Raw genomic sequence first — 23,912 nt, forward strand, 5'->3', positions numbered from 1 at the left:
AAGGGCTTCTATACATGGGAGTTGGAAAACAATGCTATTTTCAAAACATATTCATTAACATATCTCAAAGTTTCCCTGCAGCATAGTGTACTATGTACTTGATGAGTGTTCCAATAAAACTGCTAAGTAGTTCAGTTATGAAAGCTGCAGGCAATGCTGTGCAAAGGAAAATAAAGTAAGCACTGGTCAGTAAGTGTGTGTGTACAGGTCAATTTGCTTATATTTATAGTATCTTGTCTAGTGAAACTTTTACATAACTTTTACAAAACATTAAAAAAGCTTGTAAAACATATTAAATATCAGTAAGTATTAGCAGATTCAATTAGAGGAAGATGATGCAATGCGTCTCCGGAACAGTCAATAGAGACACATCGTGTCAGAATTTTTACTAAAATCTCTGCTCATCTTCCTTTACATCCCATAGTGAGGCGAGGGAAAATGAGCAGAGATTTTAGTACAGTATTAGTTGACAATGTGCGCGGGTGATGTCTGGCAGCACCTCATGGCTAATTGAATCTGCCCCTAAAAGCTTAAAATGAGTAACTCTATATATGAGGCCTTATAGTTGGAGAAGGGGATGTCAAGGACAGCCCAATTCCAAAAAGGGGTGTATTAGGCAGCAGGGCACATATACGAGTCATCCTTAAATTAAATGCTCATAGCTGATTTGGATAAGGAGAAGTTTGAAAAAGGGAATTGATCAGTTCCACAAAGTGTGGCACAAGGTGATCCCTCATTTTGATGTTTTAAGTCATTATAGCCCTATTATATATACATTTCTCTTTGTAATTGCAGAATGTCATAGGTAATACTAAATCTGTTTGTTTGGAAAGCTCATTTATCAGCATACAACCATTCTACTTTCATGGTCTTATAATCCCCTCATTTCCTCCCACATCTCTAGCAACAATCTTGTTTGTGCGTAATATACAATAAGGCTTATAGTAATGTTCATGGGGAAATAAGGTGTGTATGGATGAAATCATTGGAAGTGTGGTCAACTCTAGGGGGCGTATTCAATTGTTGGCAGAAATGCCGAAAATCCCGCGGTCCGCGCATGATTATTATTATTATTATTATTAATTTTTATTTATAGGACGCCACAAAGTATCCGTAGCGCCGTACAAGGACAAACAATGGCACAGTACAAGGTGAAATGGCACAGTACAAGGTGAAATGGCACAGTACAAGGTGAAACAGCACAGTACAAGTAACAGTAAGCACTATAACTCTGGGGGCTCAGGCACAGCATGAAAGAGAGGGAGGGAGGGAGGGGAAAAGTGAGTATAGGCAGGTAACTATGGCCCAAGAGGGTGGGCACGGATGACAGGTTGAGAGTCACTGAGGGGAGCGGAGAGAAGCGAGAGGAGACAGAGGGCAGAGGGACTGAGAGGAGGTGAGCTGAGTAGCTGGAGAGCGCAGTTAAAAGTGATGGAAACAGAAGGTAGGAGAGTCCTGCTCAAAGGAGCGAACAATCTAAGGGGAGGGGAAGACAGACAGACACATGGATGAGACGGAGAGACGGGAGAAACGGAGACGAGTCGAGGAAGGGGGAGAAGGGAAGAAGGGAAGAAGGGATGAGAAAGAGAGGTAGCCGACCTGTGGGAGTTTAGGCATGAGACTGGAAGGCTTTAAGGAAAAGGTGGGTTTTTAATGTTCGTTTGAAAGAGGACAGATTAGGGGAAGTTCTGATGGAGCGGGGGAGCTTGTTCCAATGGAGGGGAGCGGCGCGGGAGAAGTCTTGGATACGTGCGTGAGAGGAGGTAATCAGAGGGGAAGAGAGGCGAAGATCGTTGGACGATCGCAGTGAGCGGGAGGGAGTGTGAATAGAGATAAGGTTAGAGATGTAGGGAGCAGTGGAGTTGGTGAGGGCCTTGTAAGTCAGAGTGAGGAGCTTGAAAAGGATTGCAGTATTACAGTAATCGCGCGCGGAAAAACAGTTAATACGGTAATTTACTCGCTGGATTTCAACTTGCAGCTCTCTGAGCCGCGAGCTGAAATCCAGCTACAAATTACCGTATTAACTGTAGTTGTTTTTCCGTGGCGCGGAAAAACAACAATTGAATATGCCCCTAGGAATCACGAAAATATGACAGTAGTCAAAAGAAGTGGCACAGTTCACACATAGTCTGTACAAATGGATTTCTTAAAACTATGTCTAACAATTATTGGAACTGTAATAGGCATAGTTAAGAAAAGATAGATTCTGAAGTTAGAGTATGGAGGTATACTCTAACTTCAAAATCTATCTTATCTTAAGATTAGGTAAATCGTTCAACCGTACTTCATGTAGCATTCTTGAGAGATGCCTTTTTTAATTCAGTGCACTGTGTCATGGGGAAGGAGTGGTACAGAATGTCTAAAGCTTTAAAAATTCTGAGTGTCTCAGGTGTTCATGGCAGGCTGTAGAATTTGAGGTTTGTAAAGTGGAAAAATATATTCAATCACTTCACTTTTAACATAGCTGCAGTAGAAAAAAATAATGCATTTATTTCCATTTTTCATATTTAAAAATGTAGCTTTAAGTAGGAATAAAATCGAGTATAAATCATTGATATGGCTGCACTTTTAATTCAGCTCTGTGCTTTACCTTCTGCATAATCATAGTCTCACAAATAAAAAACTATTTTTGAAATTGCAGAGTACTGTGAATGAATACTAACATACAGGACAGGGCTGCTATGAAAATCTATTGCAATACCATCTCTGTCCAGCTGCCGGACCCAGTGAGTTCAAATGTTAATGGTCATTGCTGTTGCCATCTATGTTCCTCCTTTGGTAATCTCTGTGGCCTCCATAGTTGTAGCAGTCAAAATGATGCCAAACCAGTGCCAGTGCAGCACAAACACCTTCTCCAAAACAGGAAAGGTTTGGTTAATGTAAATGGTGAAGGAAGGTCATTGTTGCAAACATCTGACTTTAAGATTCCTACAATGACTAGTTCATCCTTCATGTCTCCACCTTCCACTATCTCTCCTCAGCCAATGGCTGCTATATTGGTGGTTGGTAATGCTTCTGCCTTACAGTCGCCACTGACAATTTCCCCAAGAGCAGCTACAATTGTTATTCAGCTACCTTAAGTAGCAATAATTGACCACACCACTTACAATGTAATCTTATTTAATTGCATTATAATCCCCGGAAATTACAACACTGAGTAAATGTTGATGCTTTATAAATATATATCAATGTAAAAAAATTTAAACATTTGTAGTTTAAATTTAAAATATTAAACCAGGTACAAGCAGTATCTTAACATGTATTGCTCTAAATGAAAGCTACATAACACTAGAAAGTAAATATAATGTACCTTGTCATCTGAAGGACAGCGATACAAGTTCTGGAAAGTGTTAATTATGTTATTGCTAAACCGAGGAGCAAAAACATCTTTCTCTTGACCAAACTGATGTCTGGATTGTCGAACAATGGAGTCAACAACATACAGTCCAGGAACTTTGTATTCCGGTTTACACTGTGATGAGAAAAGGGAAATCTTTACAAAAAAAAAAAAAGAACTCAAGAGTAACAAGTATATAATACCTTTAATATATAATTTTTAATTAAAAAAAGAACAGAACAAAACATAACAGGCTAAAGTGATATAATCAATATTTTTGCTTCCCTGAATTCCACCTTAACCACTTCATGAGCGGAGGGGTTTACAGAGTTTATTCCTTCATGGCCAAGCCAATTTTCAAGATTTCCTTTGGCAGCATACTGAATTAAATATAGTTCTGTGCAGTATACAGGGAAAATTAGGGAACGTTATATAATTTTTATAAAATTCTGCAGTTTGTAACTTTAAAATCATAATCAGTTATGTCTCCTGAGCGTACCAATACCAAATAAATGTTGGAGGAGTGGTAGAGCTGAAGATAAAAGTTGTGTGTGTATAATATATTTATATATATAATATTTACTAAATTGCAGGTTTGAAAAAAGAAGATTTTTACTCACCGTAATATCGATTTCTCTTACTCCATTGGTGAACACTGCGAGACATTGAGGTATAGTAGGTGGAACTAGTAGTTAGGCACTTAGACTTATGTTTTTTCCTCCCCTACTATGCCCCTCCTCTACTGTAGCCTCAGTTTTGTCTAATCAAGCATTTGAGAAAGAGGAGCCCTGTGGGCTAAAATAATCCTTTATTTTTTTTGTAATATAATTCACACAAGAGAACCATTTACAGAGCAAGGGAGGGTGTGCAGTGTTCCCCAATGGAGTAAGAGAAATCGATTTTACATTGGATAAAAATCTTCTTTTCTCTTTCCTACCATTGGGGGACACTGCAAAACATTGGGGACATACCAAAACTGCCTCCAAGGGAGGGAATGCTCTGGAACGGCTGCACGCAACACTCTGCTTTCAAAACTCGCATCCGCCGATGCAAAGCCCTGCAGCCTGTAGAATTTTGAAAAGGTGTGGATAGATGACCATGTTGCCGCTCTACATTGCTGCTCCGCCAAAACACAATGGTGGGCCGACTAAGATGTGCCTATAGTTCTGGTTGAATGAGCCTTTAATGCTGCTGGGACGGGCTGAGACGCCCGGATATAAGCCAGAGAAATAGTGAACCTTATCCAGCGTTCAAGAGACTGCTTAGAGGCCGACCAGCCTTGCATTTGTGCATTGTAAAGAACAAAAACGTCCCTTGTTCTGCGGACAAGAGGCCGTGGAGTCAACATAAAGACGAAGAGCACAAACGAGGGGCGGAAAGCCGGAACCACAATTTCCTGATTTAAGTAGAACCTTGACACCACCTTCGGAACAAAGGAAGGCTTGGTGCGCAGGACCGCTCTATCCTCATGGAAACCTAAGAAAGGAGAATTGCAGCAGAGCTCTACTAATTCAGAGACTCTATGAGCTGACAAGATAGCCAAGAGAAACACCGTCTTCCGAGTGAGGTGGAGTAAATCAACTGACTCGAGAGGTTCAAATGGGGGTCTGGAAAAGTGCGTTAAGCACCAAATTGAGGTTCCATGGTTCCACAGGGTGAACGGAAGGGGGGCTGCACGTGAAGGACCCCCTGCAAAAAGGTCTGAACATCTCTGAATGTCACCAGTCTGCGTTGGAAATAACTGGAAAGCGCTGAAACTTGAAACTTAAGGAACCACAGCCGGAGCACCTTATCTAGGCCGGCCTGCAGGAAAGCCAGTAGTCGAGGGAGACTAAACCTGGATGTGTGTAGACTGTGGGCCTGACACCAAAGAATATATGCCTTCCTGACTCGATGGTATATGGTAGAGGACAGCGCCTTTCTGGCCCTTATTAGGGTACAAATGACTTATTGTGAAAAATCCTTGGTCCTGAGAAATAGGGTTTCAACGCCCACGTCATCAAAGCTAGACAATCCAAAGAGTGGCAGAGAAGAGGACCCTAAGCGAGAAGATCTGGTTGTATTGGCAGATGGAAGGGCGGTGCTGCCGCCAGTTTCAGAATCTCTGAGAACCATGCCCTGCGTGGCCAATGAGGGGCTACTAGAATTACGGGCACCCATTCTCTTATTAACTTTTTTAGTACCCGCGAGAGCACTAGGTGAAAGTGCCATGGGACTGTCATGGCATCCACAAACTCTGCTTGGGGGTCTCGCACCTTTGAGCCGTATCGGGGGAGCTGGCAATTTAGCCTGGATGCCATGCGATCGATCTCCGCCATGCCCCAGCGCTCCACTAGAAGGGCAGAAACGTGTTTGTTGAGGGACCATTCGCCTGGGTGAACCTTCTGCCTGCTGAGGAAGTCGGTTTCCCAAATTTCCACGCCCGGAATGTAGATGGCTGATATGCTGGGAACATGGCAATCTGCCTATACCATGATCTTGGCCGTCTCCCGTATGGCCCCTACACGTGTTGCCCCTTGGTGGTTAAGATACGGTGGCATTGTCCGGCTGAATCTGGACAGGCCTTCCTGACAGAAACCTCTGTGCCTGAGTCAGCGTCCTGTACACCGCTCCGAGTTCTAGGGCGCTGATTGGGAGCGAGGCCTCCTGGGGGGACCAGAGACCCTGGAATCTCCAGGACCCTGTCACCCCTCCCCAGCCTGACAGACTGCGTCTGTCGTGACCCTTCTCCAGATTTGCTTTTGATAGCCACCAGGCAAGGGACAGGCGAGTGGGATAGGACAGGCGGATGATCTGCCTGTCGATATGCACATGAGAACCATTACCATTTCTGAAGGATCTCCCGTTGAAGTGGGTGAAAGTAGAACTGTGCAAATGGCACCGTCTCGAACACCGACACCATTGTTCCCAGGAGTTTCATGCAGCTGAGGAGGGAGACTTCTAGCTGCCCTAGAAGGGTCCTGATTTTGCGCAAGAGAATGAGTACCTTGCTTTCCGGTAAGTATACGCTCTGAGTCAATGTATCGAACAAGAGGCCCAGGAATCGCATTCGCTGTTGCGTAATGAAAGAAAACTTGAGTAAATTTAGAACTCACCCGTGTGCTTCCAGGAACTGCATTGTGATCTAGATGTGCCAAGATAAAAGTGCCGCTGAAGGCGCCTTCAGCAGAAAATGATCCAGATAGGGAACTATCGGTATTCCCCTCTGAAGCAGGAGACCCGCCATGATCGCCATCTTGGTGAACACTCGGGGAGGGGCGGTCGCTAGGCGGAAAGGAAGGGCCTGGAACTGAAAATGGGAGTTCCCTACTGCGAAGCGGAGGAAACAATGGTGTCCCCTTTCCATATTGGAACATGTAGATAGGCATCCTTGATGTCTATGGAGGCCAGGAACTCTCCCTGTTACATTTCGGCAATGACAGTTCGAAGGGACTCCATCCGGAACCTTTGAGTCTTTACCTGCTTGTTGAGACTGCAGGTTTAAGATTGGATGAAAAGATCCGTCCTGTTTTGGCACCAAGAAGAGGCTGAAGTAAAACCCCTGACCTCTTTTCTGCATTGGGACGGGAATAATAACCTCGGCTGCTAGCAAATTCTGTATTGCCTCCTGAAGTGCTCTGCACCAGAGAGAACAAAGGGGTATTGCCGTGGTGAAGAATCTCCGTTGTGGGAACTGGACTAGGTCTATGACATAGCCCCGCGACACAATTCGTTGTGTCCAAACGTCTGTGGTGGATATTCCACCACCCGGTCTCATCGTTCCTCGTTTAACTGCGCCCCTACCTCTGCTATACGCTGGGCAGAGGACTGGCCTCTGGACGGAGTACCTCGGCCCTGGGCAAAGAAACAAAAGGACTGAAACCATCCCTGACGTTGTTTGTTGGAACCCATGGGTAAAACACTGCTTTTACCTCCTGTGGGTACTTGAATGACCTTTTCTAACTCTGATTCAAACAGAGTAACCCCATCAAAAGGAAAACCTCTAACGACGAGCTGTGATAATTAGTGCAGAAAATCTGGCATGTACTGACAACGCATCCATGGACGTAATCCGACGTGTCTAAGATATGCTCGGCTAAAGACTGTATTTCCGCACTCAGAACATTGTCCTGAATACCCTTAAACAGCAGTTCAGACAAAAGATGTATAGCTTTGCTAGCCCAGACAACTGCCATCATGGATCTAAACATACTGCCTGCCGCAGTATACGCCGCGCAGAGAGCCTGATCGCACTTCTTATCAGTGGGTTCCCTACGTGAAACTTACTCCTGGGTTGGCATAGCCCACAAGGAATACAATCGAGCAACAGGGGTGTCAACTCTAGGAGAGGCCTCCCATCTAATGGAGTCCTCAGTCGGGAGAGGGTAAAGAGACTTACATTTTCCCAGCATCATAAACTACTTATTAAGCATGTGCCATGCTTCAGACACCATCTACATCATCTGAGGGGATAATGGGAAAGCAGCCACCTGAGCCTTGGTCTTCTTAAACAAGTAAAACTCTGATGGGGCCGTGGGCTCCAGATCAGCAAAGCCCAAGGTATGTCTGATACCCAGAATGAGGTTATCAACATTATGGGCAGAAGCAGAATTTATGGAACTGAATCTTCTTCATTCAGATCAGTATCTAATTTCCCCATCTCCTCTGAGGAATGGTCTGAATTATGATCGCGTCCATGAAACGCATCAGATATTACTCTTTTGGCCCTGTGGGATACTGTAAGTAGGCAATCTTTTTCCTGAACTGATACGGACTGAGAAGATGTGCCTACGCCCGCTAGTGATTGTGTAGAAGTGTGTGGAAGAGAAACCTCACGTACCTCTGCAGACCGTATCATCATGCGGGTGAGCTCCGCCATGGCTGATGTTAGTGACTTAGCCCAAGGTAGTCTCTATACCACGCTAATCTCTGAAAATACACCAATCCCAATCCTGATTGTGCAGGATAATAAGGTATGACAGTTGTCTCTAAATATAACAAATAGGATACGATACCAGTTGAAGAGAGGCAGAGCAGAGGAGCAGCGTGTAGCCGATGATCTCCCTGTCTCAGCAAACCAAGATGGCCACGTTCACGTCAGGAAGTAGGGGAGAGCAGTCCTTCCTTCAGTCCTCCCTAAACATGGCTGGCTCCATGCAACGCTGATGCCTATGTATGGCAGTCGGCGTGCAATGTCCGCACACACATAAAGCCCAGGAAGCGTGTGGCGCTGAAAGTAAACAAATTGTTTCCTGAGAACGATTGTTACTATGTCCCCCGCTGCTCGTTGTCTAGGGGAGGGGGGAACTTGCCGGCTCGTCCGTCACGCTGAGAGGGGAGGGTGCTGCAGACTCCCTCCCGTGCAACTGTATGTCTGTGCCCGATGAAATGATCCTAAATAGGGCACCTAAAGCCCTAATGGCACAGAAAAACAAATAGGTAGGCTCCACTGCTCATTACTAGAGGACGACTGAGGGCAAACAAGTACAGGTAAGTGAGACCAGGCTTCTGCTTACCTTCATAGGGACCCAGAGTGAATAGCGCTGACAAGACTATTCACTCCTCTGGTTCTTAGGTTCGATCCCTGCAGTGTACCTAAAGGCAAATGAAAAAAAAAAGTGTAAAACCTATCATTATTACAGGTACAGACAGGAGCCTATACCAGCGTGACCTATCTCCTAGGCAATTAAACAAAACTGAGGCTACCACAGAGGAGGGGCATAGTAGGGGAGGAAAACACATAAGTCTAAGTGCCTAACTCCTAATCCCACCTACTACACCCCAATTTCTCGCAGTGTCCCCCAATGGTAGGAAAGAGAAAGTGGAGTTTAGCAAAAACACCCTCTGAACTTTTTATTTAATTCCACTCTTCCCTGAAAAAAAAGTTCAAGGTCCATCAAACTGCGAGGGGATCTCATGTGCATAGTCGTCTTTAGATGAACCTGCAGGTTATCAATGGGATTGAGGTCTGGGCTCTGACTGGACCATTCCAAGAGTTTGATCTTTCTTTCTGAAGACATTGCAATCTTTATAAAGTTGGAAGATAAAATTTGTCTTAGTCTTCAACTTTCTGACAGACACTAGTAGGTTTTGTGTGAAAATACTTCGATATTTGGAGCTATTCATTATTCCATCTATCCTGAATAGAGCCCCTGTCTCAGCTGAAGAGACGCAGCTTGAAAGCATGATGCTGCATACATACTTTATAGTAGGTATAATGTGTTCTTAGGCCAATAAGCTATGTTGCCTTTGCGCCAAACTTATCTTTAAGAATTAAGCGCAAAAAATGTCAACCGTGCTCTCATCAGACATTTTCCCGCCGTTTGAGATGCCTGAATATATCTTTAAGCAAAATATAGACAAGCTTGGATTTTCTCTTTTGTGAGACATGGCTTTGGTCTTGCCACTCTACTCCATACCCCAGGCATGTGCATAATACAAGAGTTTGTTGTCCTATTCAAGGAGAGACCAACTCCTGCAGCCCCTTTATTTGTTGCTGTAGTTCGCATGGTAGCCTTCCTGGTTAGTTTTCTCCTTGTTCAGTCATCAATCTTGAAGGGACGTTCTCTAATGTTGGCAAAGGCTCTGTTGTGCCACATTTTCTCCCCTGATTGATAATAGTACTGATTATGTAATGCCTTGGAAATTATTTTATACCCCTTGCCTGAATGGTACCTTTTAACAATGCGATTCCATTGATGATTTGAAAACTCCTTGTAGACCATGACTATCTCTGTAGTATGTAACCAAGAAATCTACAAGGATATCCTACAGGAAGTACTGATCTTTACTTTGGGTTAATCACAATCACTTTCATTGCTGGCAGGTGAATGCTAATAACCTTTAAACATGAATTTGAACGTGATTGGTTAACTCTGCACACAACTGCAGTCCAATTATGCAAACAGGGTATTGTGGGTTTAAAAAAAAAAAAAAAAAAAAATCTTCACAGTATTCCATGTTTTGTGTACTGCTTTTGAAATTATTTTATACCCTTCTCCTGAATGGCACCTTTTAACAACGAGATGTTTTGTAGAAAATTAAATCTCGTCGATATTTCATAGAAATCTTCTGGTGGACCACGGCTATCCCAGTAGGATGTAACAAAAATGACTACAAGCAAATCTTACAGGAACAGTTGACCTTTACTTAGGGTTAATCACAATCTCTTTAATTGCAGGATAGTGCATGCTAATCTTTGAACATGATTTTGAATGTGATTGGTTAACTTTGTACACAGCTATGAAAGTAGTTTGTGACAGGATGGACCACCTATGCCACCCTGTCTGCTGTTGCTGGGAACCAGCTGGGCTTACTTTGCCACCGTTCCCTTTCGTTATCCCAAATGCGCCCTCTTGCCGCTGTAGGAAGGGCTTACAAATGCTGCCACCACTGGACTCCTTGCCGGCATCCAGTATCGGGTTTCTTCTGGGTAACTGACACTGCGAGTGTACCCCGTTACTGGTCTACCAGGGCTGGTACTCCTGACCTCGTCCTATAGATCAGGGTTGCTGTGGATGGATCCCCCCTGGCCTATTGCACTGGCCAGAGCTTCTGGGTAGCAGGCAGAGTGGTGGTACTGGATGCTGGGTCCAATCTCAGAAAAAGCTGGTAACGGATTCGATTTTGGGTCTAATCTGTAGGTCACAGGATTTTCAGCATGGAAGATGTTTTCCAGCAGGTCTTTGAAACAAGTGATGTTTATTTGCAGTCACACTGATTGAAGGTATCAGTCCTCAGGTCAGATGGAATCAGAATAACAATTTTCAATAGAAGACAGTGCTTTTTAAACAGATTTTGACACAGCCTCACAGGCTATTTTTAGAATCAGGATGCAATTTGTTTACCAAAATATGGATTTACATGCAATTCAAAGCTAACGATATTTACACTTCTCTGTTATGTGCTAAAACTTGATGCTTGCATTATCTGAGATGCAGTCACACCAGACAGTGGCCCCCTGCTGGGTATGCAGGCTAAATAGGTGTTTGTCACTTAACATAAAGACTTACTTAACATTTCCTGTTATCAGCAATGTTACAAACCCTGACACTTGCATATAAAACACATCCCAATGTAACACGATAAGTGCATTTCAAATTATACATTGGTGCTGCACCTCTGATTGAAATGCATTTCCACAATAAATTATTTCTACATGATCCAGCCACAAAGAAGCTATTTATAAGTGATCCAGTCACACTTATTTTTTCTACAAATTGTTTGCTTGTTTTCACTTAAATTTTGTTGGTTGCATTGACACATTAAAGGTGGGGAAAAAACTGTAATAATTTATCTTTATTTCAAGCTTTACATCACAAACACTTGCAATTTTAATAAGGGTGTGTATACTTTTTATATCCAATGTAGGTCTCTAATGTCGCGTTAGGGTAGCCTTTTGCATGGGTTAAGCCCATGTGACATCACAGGATTCCCTCTTTAAACTTTGAAACAGCAGATAGCGTTTACTTTTAATGTTATTGTGCTATGCATTGAGTGCAAGAATCTCTCTGGATACCTCACTGAAAAGTCTCTGCCTGCCTCTTTTAAATGGGAGTTTAGAATATAGAGGTCATAGTGTAATGTTTGAAATCAGAGGACAGTTGGCATGTGGTTAATAAAATAGCAATTTTTTAAAACCTGCATGAGATCATTTATTAAAAACAATCATTTTGCAGTTGTGCTAAAAACATTGCCATTTCAAAAATTGTGAATGATACATTTAAACTATAGGCCGATCTCTTTACTGCCTACATTATTCAAAGCAATAGAAACATGTTTGTTACCAAATAATCAGCAGCTTTTACAAAACAACAAATTTATTAAATCAATTTCAATCTGTCTTTTCAAACAAACTATTCCGCTGTAACAACCACAATAAAAATCTGCAATGAAATTCAGTTTGGACTACTGTTAAAAGAATCCATGTTGTCTGGTACTTAGGCTAAACTTGGCAAAATGTATTACATCTAATCTATAAATCAGAGCAAAATCCAACATTTATTTCAAATCTATATCCAAATAGAAATACTTCGGTATATGACTTGATTTGGTTTGTATATAGACACCCTGACATCTTACCTTTTGGATAAATTTCTCAACACTCTGAACAACATGCTTGTAAAACTATGAAACAAAAACAGAACATATAAGTATGTAATATGCTTCAATGCAAAGAATTATAACCTTTGACACATCATTAACAGGCTATATAACAAAGTAAGATGCATTACATATAGACGAACAGAGAAAGGTAGGTAATCTATGATGGCTCTCAGATTCAACATTCACATTTTTTTACACTAAATTGCTGTCTATGAAAAGTTTTAGTCAGACTGGAAGCTTAATAGGAGCAAAACCCTGTATGTAAAGAAAAAAAAATTTGAGGCAAGACTTCATTTTGCTAATTTTTCCTTTAAGTTTTTGTTTAAGCTGCACTCAAAAGTTAAAATTTTCATGCTGTTTTATGATTATTATGGCAACCAGTGTCACATGCCATAAGACAGTGAGCACAGAGGGTATTTTGCTTCTCTGTTCTCAGCAAACACACCACACTCCATTTCTCTGCTATCATGTGATCGCCAAGAAGGTCAGTGACTGACTGCAGTGACAGTCATCGAACGCTGCCAAAAGCATTGATTTTCCAAATGGAAAACGGAGTTATGCAAAATCCTGGAAAATGTCTATTGGTTTCGAATAGACCTACAGTCTCAACACACAGAATTAGGGTGCTGTACTATCTGTTACACATTTACCTAATAAATTAATCATATTCCAGAAATGTGTGCTCTAAAAGAATAGCGATACTTTTTTCTAATTGATAATTTCTTAGGAAAGTTATCAATGACAAATTCCAGCCTCTTCCATGTGAAAGGCAATAAAAATACATGCTTCCTGACCTTTAAAAACAATATGTATCCCTGCTTTGATGTTACACTTCACATAAGACAGTGTTGGGCAACTTTTCTATGGGAGGATGTATATTTGTGGGCTGACTATGGCCGATCTGCCAGTTGGGTAGCTGTAGTAATTTTAGTCATAACATTTTATTGCAAATAAAAGGTCTAATGACATGGAAAAAATGTAGTAATTTATAAAACAAACCAGGTCATGTTTCACAAAATTTGTGATGGAAGTATATATAATTCAATCACTGTTTCAGCTTTTAAGGTCAGAAGATGCTCAGATTATCCTCAGACTGATCAGTTTGAGAGCCAACATGTTTAAATCCATTGTCATTTTTGTGCTTTAAAGTTATGCTAAACCACTAAGAAAATTAAGATGATGGGCTGAACGTGGTAATAGATGTTTTATCCTACAGAGTGGACAAAGCAGATGATGTTTTATTGTTCAGAAACTTTGTTAATAAATACAGAGAATCATAAAAAGCAGTATTATATCCAGTACATTGCATTACCTTTATGGCTTTAATTGCAGCCTTGGTGATCTGTGTCATTTTAGCCTTGGAAATTGGAGGCTTGTAGTCATTAAGAGAGTATAACTGTGAAGACAATGCAAAATAAATTAGGTAAACATTAATTGCTCCCAGTGTAGCAATAATCTTATGCTGGCCACACATGGGGTAATCAGTGAATACATTGACGAATTCCTCCAACATTTCTACATGTGTGGGGCTAAACCGATGAATAAACTAAATTTAATCCACTTTGATTTCTAATGGATATGCTGGAAAATATAGCTGATCAATTTGTATTTGTGAGCAGTAATTGGCCATCCTCACTGTTCAGACCAAGTGATCAGGCTGAAGAAACATATCTGGCCAAGTTGGCTCACCATATAGGTAGCCAAATTTCACACATATCCAACCAAACTCGCACTTGTGTCCTCACCGTCAAATATTACTTGTACCTCAACTGTGGAAGTTTCAGTAGTAGACTACTTTCACAGAGAAAAAAAATGAGGATTATTAAAAAGACCATGAAAAAAAGAAAATATGTACCCCAAAAACGTTGTCATAAGGTAAGATAGGACATAAATGTGTGCCTTAAACATAGTTTTCCTAAATGTAATAATTAAATAGGTTTCAATGAATTTCAGCAATTTTACAAACCAATGTAATCAACACAATTGACCAATCATCATGCTTAATTGTACCAATTTACAGCTTAGCTTTGATTTAGGGTAATTTTGTGTGCGTTTTAACAGCTGTGCCCATTTTGAAGCTCATATAACAGTGACATTTTTTTTTAATGCTTGCTCTGCAATCTAGTGGGTTTTTTGTTTGTTTGCTTTTTAAACCTTTGCTTTATTCTAATTATTACATCTGGTGTTATTATATAAGAGTACGTTTTATGGGGCGATGATTGGCATCAAGTCATTGGCCCAGGTTTCAATTGTACAGTGTAAATACCTTCCCCCAAAATCAATACTGTTGACCAGAAAATATCTCCACTGCCAGCACAAGCAACACAGTTAACCATGCCAATTTTTTTAAAAAAAAATATGTAAATACAGTGCCTCCTCCTTTATAGTGCCTGTGACTGGATCACTGATAAATAACTTCTGGTACAAATTTATTTAAAGGAAATAGCGCAGGGTGCTTTATTTATATAATTACACATGCACTTATTTTTGATGTTGTGTATATTTTGAGATAGGAAATCATTATTTCTGAGACCAGGGTAGAAATTTGTTTTTTCTATTTTAACCTTTCTAAAGCAAATGCCTTATTTCCGATGTATATATATGATACAGTGAGCCTTTGTTTACAAAGTCTTTTGTGTATTGGGATGTGTTTTGTATGGAAGGGTCATTGTTTGGGGATTTTAAGGTTGCTAGTGGAAACCTCCAATTAGGCCTATGGAGAGGGAGTCTGATAGCAGGAAAAAACTGCTCTGGCCAAAGGCCCAGCAGGGTGTCGTTACTGTGTGGCCTTTTGTCAGAGTGTTCAAACCTTTCTGAACATTGTGAAAAGCATGTGATGCATGACATCACAGCGTCTCTAAAATTTCATAGATAAGTGTAAATATTATTGGCTTTGCAATGCATGTAAATCCATGTTTGTGTAAACACATTACATGATGATTCTAAAAATAGCCTGTGTCTAAACTGTATAAAAGGCACAGGCATGTATTGAAAACTTGTTTTTCTGATTCCATCTGACTTTAACCAGTGTGAGAGCAAATAAACATCTTGCTTCAAAGACCTGCTTGAAAACATCTTCAATATTGCTGTATTCTTGTGACTTAGATTAGACCCAAAATCTAATCCGTTCCCGGCTGTCCTGAGGTTTGGACCCAGCTTTTCCAATACCACCGCTCTGCCTGCTACCATGCAGCCCTGGTCAGTGTGATAGACTGGGGGGATCCATTAACAGCATCCCTGATCCAAGATGTCAGAACAACCAGCCCAGGTACACCAGCAACGAGACAGGCTAGCAGTGTCAGTAAACAGAATAAACCCGGTTCTGGATGTCGGTATAGGAGTCCAGTGGTGGCAGCATTTATAAGCCCCTCCTACTGCAGCAAGAGGGCGCATTTGGGATAATGAAAGGGAAAGGTGGCAAAGTAAGCCCAGCCGGTTCCCAGCAACAACACACAGGGTGGCATAGGCGGTCCATCCTGTCACAGTCCCTTTATAATACCACCTGATATAGTTACTGAACATGAAAAAGCATCCACGTGCTATTTCCATTGTATGTCACTCACTTCATAGGGTTACCATTGCTATAAAGTTAGTTTAGGAAAGTATTTTAAGTTTTTGGAGTAAAGAGAGAGCAGTGGATTACTTCTTTTTCAACATATTTTAAATATAGACATTATTTGTTAATGGAAAGTAGATAACAAAAATCAATGAGGTGCCAATCAGTGTAATGAGTAACACCATACCAATATTGGAAACATTCTGTTAACCAATGCTAAAACTTTTGGGTTGTTTACTCAATTACTGCCCATATCAAAGTTTATGTGGCCAGGGAATTTGGAGAAGATCTTTTGAGGACTTCTTCAGATACCCCTTCTTATAACTGTTTTATTGCACATGCATTTTACATGTACAGTATATTTTTATAATTAAAGGGTTAGCCGACTACACTATACTGATTCTGTCTTTTGAGCAATTGATTTGCTACAAGAAGTTGCTTTGGGACCTTTGTAAAATACAAAGAACCAAATCATCATCATTATCCTTTATATAGCATCATCAATTCTGGAAAAAGAATATTTGTCCCTTACAGCGGTCCCTGCCCCATTGGAGCGTACAATCTAAATTCCCTAACACACACACAGGCTAGGGATAATTTTCCAGCAACCTACTAGTATGTATTTTGAAATGTGGGAGGAATTGGGAGCCCTAGGAGGAAACCCACGCAAATACGGGGAGAACATACAAACGCCACAAAGATAAGACCCTGATTGGGAATCGAACTCCGGACCCCAGGTGTGAGGTAGAAGTGCTAACCATTGAGCCACCAACTAAATGCAGATAAGCTCATTTATAATATCTTTTGTATATACATTCTGTCATTCTATTTACCGTTGACACAATTTACTACATTATTTATGGTTTTCTACATTTTTTTTTTTAGGATTCTTTATTTAACTGTAGACACAAATTCCAGGTTCAGATAAACACATTTATCAGATATTACAGGGTATGCAGATTACCAACCTCTCTAAACTCTTTTTATTTGTTCACTAAACTATGTTTGGCACCTCTGTTTTTGCTATCACACCTATGGAAAAAACAGGTGTTTTTAAATGAGGTTGCAATATCACAATTTATGTATTATCATAAGGTTTTGCCTTTCATCTACTTGTTATTCACTAATCACATTCACATATTTCACATTTCCAGCACCTACATCTTTTTCTTGCTTAACACCTGTGTACTTCTTAAGTTATTTTATCTTCCACTCTTTCTTAATAAGCAAAATCTGTCACCGACTAAAAACATGTCATTATTTCCAATCAAATACTACTAAACTCTAACCCCTTTTCTATTCATCATCATCAACATTTATTTATATAGCGCCACCAGATTCCTTAGCACTTTACAATTGGGAACAAACAGTAATAAAACAATACCGGGTAATACATACATATGTACGTACAGGTAAGAAGGCCCTGCTCGCAAGCTTACAATTTATGGGACAATGGTTTGATACACAATGGTAAGTGATACATCATTTTGAATATTTGTCCAGCTATAATACAAAGGTTACAAAGTATTTAGTGGAATGTATGCTCAGTTACACAACTATGTTGGTCAGGGGGTTGTTGTCTTGTGTTAGCTGTGCAAAGGGTGGTAATAGGGTAACTTATGGAGATTAAGAGGGTGGAAGAGGAATACTATAAGCTTGAAGAGGTGGGTTTTCAGAGAACGCTTGAAGGTTTGAAGACTAGAGGAAAGTCTTGTGGTGCGAGGGAGTGAATTCCATAAAGTGGGTGCAGCCCGAGAAAACTCCTGTAACCGAGAATGGGAGGAAGTGAAGAGAGTAGAAGAGAGATGCAGATCTTGTGCAGAATGGAGGTGTTGAGTTGGGAGATATTTTGAGACAAGTGAGGAGATGTATGTGGGTGCAATTTTGCTGAAGGCCTTGTATGCTAGTAGAAAATTTTTATATTGGATTCGTTGAAAAACAGACAACCAATGTAGAGACTGACAGAGTGACTCCGCAGATGTAAAACGATTTGCAAGGAAAATCAATATAGCCGCTGCGTGCAAAATAGATTGTAGGGGCTCGAGTTTGATTTTGGGAAGACCAGTAAGGAGGGAATTCGTAGACACCAATAAAATTACCATGCATGGCCTCATCCTTCTACATGTACTCTTATTCTACTTACCATCTTTTTCTCCACCACAGTCTATCCTAAAGATAGTCGTCTTCTCCCCAAGCACCTTTTTCCTAGGTGCTCCACCTAGCTGTTTTACTTGCCACCCTGCTCTTGGAGTCCAACAGAGTCTTATTATAATAGAAAAAGCCATAGTTTCTAGTTTTAGAACAGAAACTATGTGAGCACTACAGCCAGTAGTGTGTGTTAGACCACTGACCACCAGTCTGACCAGTACTGGCAGGTGTGACAATTACCTCCATCATTTTTCATTATTATAGCAAAGTATTACAACTCCGACCACCCAGCTACTTCTTAATGCCACCTGGCTGGCAAAATTTTCTGGGGAGAAAACCAAGTCATAATAGTCTCCCTCGATTTATAGCATTTCAAACATGAAGTTTGAAAAAACAGCACAGTGTTTAGAACTTCTGCCTTACAACACTGGGGTCATGAGTTTGATTCCTGAACAGGGCCTTATCTGAGTGGAGTTTGTATGTTCTCCCTGTGTCTGTCTTGGTTTTCTCTACACTCTGAAGAGCATACTAGTAAGTTAATTGGCTGCTGACAAAAACTAACGTGTGTGTGTGTGTGTGTGTGTTAGGAAAATTAGACTGTAAGCTCCATAAAAATGTCTGAAGCATGCAAAAAAATACTTAGATAAGAAACCTTTTGAAACAAAGTGCTGTTGACTGACAAAACAACTAATCAGTAGCTGTCACAACCATAACATAAATTTGGAGAGGAGAAAAAAAAAGAGGATTTTTGTAATTACGTTAAATCTCTTTCTCCGAGTCCATCTGGGGGATACTGCTACCTTGGGGTTGTCTGAGGACGTTGGAGTTGGCACTTAAACAGTTAAGAACTAAACTTGCTGCTGAATACTCCCCTCTGCAACCCCATCCACCTCAGTTAATACTAAAGTCCCAAGAAAAAATTGGGCAAGTCTAACTAACTAAAATAACAGCAAAAGGAAGGAAACGCAGTGTCCCCCAGATGGACTCGGAGAAAGAGATTTAATGTAAGTACAAAAAACCTCTTTTCTCCATCATCCATTCTGGGGGTACTGCTACCTTGGGGACCTTCTAAAGTAGCCCCTCTAAAGGTGGGAATTAATTGGTCTACCTGCTTGTAATACATTTTTGCCAAAATTGGCATCCAAAGAGGCAAAAATGTTGAATTTGTAAAACCGAGTAAAAGTATGGACACAAGACCGGGTAGCTGCCCTACACAGTTGATCCGCAGAAGCCCCATGACGAGCAGCCCAAGATGCACCCACCGCACAGGTAGAGTGTGCCGTGACAACTCTAGGCACAGGCCAATTCACACTCATATAGGCATGCCTAATGACAGACTTAATCCAGTGAGCAATTGTCTGTTTGGAAGCTGGCCATCCTCTCCTTGAGGAGTCCTAAAGCACGAAAAGAGAATCAGTTCTTCGACATACAAAAGTCCTTTCCACGTATACTTTTAAAGCTCTGACCACATCCAGACTTATTGACAAAGATGGAGAAGAGGACCCAGGAGAGGACTCTTCTTCCTTAAAAGCTGGAACCACTATTTCTTGATTCATATGGAAACTTGAAACCACCTTTGGCAAAAAAGACGGAATTGTCCTGAGGACCGCTCTGTCCTCATGGAAAATTAAGTAAGGAACTCTACAAGATAAGGCTCCTAATTCAGATACTCTTCTAGCTGAAGTGATGACTAAGAGAAAAACAACTTTCCATGTTGCAAATCTGATGTCAACCGATTCCAGAGGCTCGAAAGGAGGATGTTGTAGAACATTCAGAACTAAATTTAAATCCCATGGGGCCAACGGAGGAGTATGGGGAGGCTGCACATGCAGAACCTCCTGAAGAAAAAACGAATATCTGACATGGAGGCCAAGCGGCGTTGAAAGAAAATAGACAGTGCAGAGACCTGAACTTTCAGGGAGCTTAATCTAAGACTCTACTCTAACCCATCCTGGAGAAACGCCAGAAACCGAGTTAGACTAAAACACACAGGATCATGACTATTACTATCACACCACTGTAGTTAAATCTTTTTCGAGCTTTCATCAAGGTATCCACTACTCTACATGAGAAACATATGGAGCTCGAGTTTGGCTTCAATAGTCACACCATTAAAGCCAAACGAGTTAAGTCCAGATAATGAAATGGACCTTGAATTAGCAGATCGGATCTGAGGCGAAGAGCCCAACCCTGACCTCCTGCCATCTTCAAAATGTCTGTAAACCAAACTTGTCTTGGCCAATTTGGTGCTACTAGAATTAAGGGATGCACTCCCATTCTTACTCTTCGCAGTACTCGTGAAATCATCGGAATTGGGGGAAAAAGATATCCCAGTTTGAAATCCCAATTCATTGACATTACATCCACTGCTACTGCTAAAAGATCTCTGGTTCTTGTGCAAAATCTTGGAACCTTTGAACTAGTTGCTGAAACACCTGTGGATGTAGACCATTCCCACGGAAGGAGTGCATGCCTGCTCAGATAATCCGCTTCCCAGTTTTCCACTCCTGGAATGAAGACTGCTGAAATTGCTGGAACCCAGATCTCTGTCCAAGACAAGATCTGTTCCGCCACATGCAATGCTCCTGTACTTTTTGTTTCTCCCTGACTATTTGCATATGCCACTGCCGTGGAATTGTCCGACTGTAGACGGGCCGGTTTTCCTTGAAGGAAGGATTGCGCTCCTTGAAGGCCCAGTAACATGGCTCGCAATTACAGAATGTTGATTGGAAGAAAAGCCTCCCGCTGGACCAAAGTCCTTGTAGTCAGAGATGGAGAACTACTGCTCCCCATCCTTGCAGACTTGCATCTGTAGTCACTATGACCCAGTTTAATATAAAAAAGGATCTGCCTATCCTTAGATGATCCCGAACAAGCCACCAACCCAGAGAATCGTGAATCTTTTTGGAAAGATGAATTCTCTAAGATTCCAGATGTAGGTGTGATCCTGACCACTGACCCAAAAGATTCCACTGGAAGGCCCGAGAGTGGAATCAACCGTAGGGAAGAGTTTTGAATGCTGACACCATCAATCCTAGAATCCGCATGCCCAATTTCATTGAAGGGCAAGGATGGTTCAGGAGTAGCTGAACAGAGTTCTGTAATTCAGCAAATATTTTGCTCTGGAAGAAAAATCTTTTGAAGAGACGTGCCCATCAAAAGTACTAGGAAGACCATTCTCTGAGAGGGCTGTAGATGAGACTTTTGATAATTGATTATCCATCCGTGTTGTTGCAGAAAAGTCAGGGACAAGGTAAGATGTTGAGACAGGTGCTGATACAATGGAGCCTTTATTAGCAAATCATTCAGATATGGGATTACGTTTATTCCTTGAGCACATAACCCCGTCACCATTACTGACATAATTTTTGTGAAAACCCTGGGGGCGGTGGAAAGGTCAAAGGGAAGAGCCCGAAATTGAAAATGAGAGCTCCCTATCGAAAAACAAAGGAGAGACTGATGCCCCTCCCAAATAGGGACATGTAGGTAAGCGTCTTGAATGTCTATCGATGCAAGAAATTCCAGAGGTTCCAAACCGTTTATCACCGAGTGGATCGATTCCATACGAAATTTGGTTACCCGAAGGTGAAGATTTAGATTTTTGAGGTTCAGAATCGGCCGAAACGAACCGTCTTGTTTTGGAACCAAGAATAGGTTTGAGTAAAACCCCTTGCCTCTTTGACTTTCCGGAACCTTGCAAATAATGCCGGTGGCAAGAAGAGAAGTGATCAATTGTAACATCGCATTTCTCTTGATGCAATCTTGAGGCAAATGAGTCTGGAAAAACGTTGGGGGGTAGGGCCAATAATGTCTAGGAAATAACCTCTGAAAATTAATCCCAATATCCAAACATCCTTGGTGGAAGCTGTCCACTGATCTTTGAATAATTGAAGTCGACCCCCCACCCCCACAGCTTCTAGAAGAGGGGGAATCATTTCATGCGGAAGGCTTATCTGATGTCTTGGACGATGGACGCCTCTTAGAGTAAGAACCCCTTATTTTCTGAGATTGACCTCTAAGAGCGATTGGCTTACCCCTAATAGAGAGCTGTCCTCTTGAATTTGAGCTACCACGAAAGGGCTGCCGAAAGGAACTGAACCGTTGAATTCTGGGTTTAGAAGAATTAACTGGTAGGAAAGTACTTTTACCTCCAGTAGTCTGACTGATCATATCATCTAATTCAGAACCGAATAGGACTGACCCTAAAAAAGGGAACGCCTCCAAAGATCTTTTAGATTCCAAGTCCGCATTCCATGAACGAAGCCAAAGCGTTCTTCTAGCTGACACTGCTGAAGCAGAGACCGTGGAAGAAATTGAAGCTGCATTCTGGGCTGCCTCATAGAGATAACCAGAAGCCTCTTTTAAATGAAGGGCTAAAGGAAGGAATTCCGTATCCTGTAAACCTGCTACTAATTGGTCAGCCCAGGACTCCATAGCTCTAGCCGCCCATGCGGATGCAAACAAGGGTCTAAAAGAAGAGCCTGCCCCAAGAAAAATATTTTTTAGGAACCCTTCCAATCTACAATCAGTAGAATCCTGGAGAACCGCTTCGCCTTGATCTTGCAAGGTGGTAATGATGTGCCAGCCTCGCCACCGGAGTATCTACCTTGGGTAGCTGTTCCCAGCGAGACACATCCTGTTCCTCTAGAGTAACAAAGGATGAGAATGGCGAGGGCGCTTTGCTCTGGGAGCTAAACGTGTAGAAGAGTCTAAGAAACTATTCAATCGGTCCAAACGCTTCCCCAAGGCGGATGACCATGTGGGTTCAGATTGAGATGTAGAGGGCTGCACCAGAGGCAAGTCATGCACCAAACTGCCTGAGGTCCCAGTCTTAATTATTTCACTAGAATTGGCAGAAGCAGAGCCAGAATCCACTCCAATTACAGTGGAATTTGTCTCTGCCTGTCTATTGATAAGCTGGGTGAGCATAGAAACAGACTGAGAAAAAGAGGAAACCCATACCGGTTCCTCTACCACGGTGGATGGGCCACCCCGGGTCTGCTCGCCCCGTGCTCCCGAATCACACTTTGCACACACAGCCCCTTTGTCCACTTGTCCTACTGGTAGTTAAGCAGAACATTTAGAACAAGAAAAATATTTAATGCTGACACTCTTTCCTTTGTCAGACATTTTACATATATAATTCCTCTCACACATTAAATATAAATTTCCTGTGCTCTCTTTTTTATTTCTTTATTTTTTTTATAGAAAAAAAATAGCTTTTAGCAAATATATTTAATTTTCAATAGGGTAAGGGTGGGAATAGGGGAACAGCTTGTGAACTCAGAAAATATACATATACATATACATATACATATATATATATATATATATATATATATATATATATATATAATATATATATCCCCTATGGGGTACTTAGCGTTTTTAACAACAGAGGGATCTGAAGAGGATCCTGAGGGGAGAAGTCAGCAGAGCCCTGTCAAACAGTATGTGTCTGATCGAGTGGCTGCCCAGTCCTGTCAAGTAGAAAAGGGCGGGAAAATCTCCCGCCTCGGGATCTTCCACTGAGCAGCCGGCAGTCTTAAACTACCTCCGGCTGTCTTCTTTGTCATAAATAAAACCTTGGACAGTTCAGTCCTGTGAGCATTTATTGAGCCTCTCCTATTGCTCACTTGGGACTCTTTCCGCATCCACAACACCTCCTGCGGCTATAAAGATCCAAGCCCCCCCTCTGCCTCAGCGGGGGACTTGGTATCTCCCAACCTGTCCAGTCCTCAGACGGAGTGACACACTCTCTGCCTTATGGCAGTGTCGGACCCGCCG

The 23,912-nt window shown here is 41.7% G+C and overlaps 1 protein-coding gene across 6 annotated transcripts in view; it reads right to left on the reverse strand.

Moving 5' to 3' along the window:
* The window catches only part of SCAF8 (SR-related CTD associated factor 8), a 287,720-nt gene that overhangs the window by 212,465 nt on the left and 51,343 nt on the right, over window positions 1-23,912 (reverse strand). For all 6 annotated transcript variants that reach the window (XR_012689726.1, XM_075203399.1, XM_075203402.1 and 3 more), the window contains 3 exons: window positions 13,734-13,817; window positions 12,398-12,442; window positions 3,311-3,472 (listed from right to left, as the gene is read on the reverse strand). Coding sequence is in view for 5 of the 6 variants with exons in the window: in XM_075203399.1 (XP_075059500.1) it covers window positions 3,311-3,472; window positions 12,398-12,442; window positions 13,734-13,817 (291 nt within the window). In the remaining variant the exon portion in view is untranslated. The remainder of the gene's footprint in view (window positions 1-3,310; window positions 3,473-12,397; window positions 12,443-13,733; window positions 13,818-23,912) is intronic.

This window comes from Mixophyes fleayi, chromosome 3, assembly GCF_038048845.1.
Source record: "Mixophyes fleayi isolate aMixFle1 chromosome 3, aMixFle1.hap1, whole genome shotgun sequence".
In the NCBI taxonomy this organism is placed as follows: Eukaryota; Metazoa; Chordata; class Amphibia; order Anura; family Limnodynastidae; genus Mixophyes; species Mixophyes fleayi.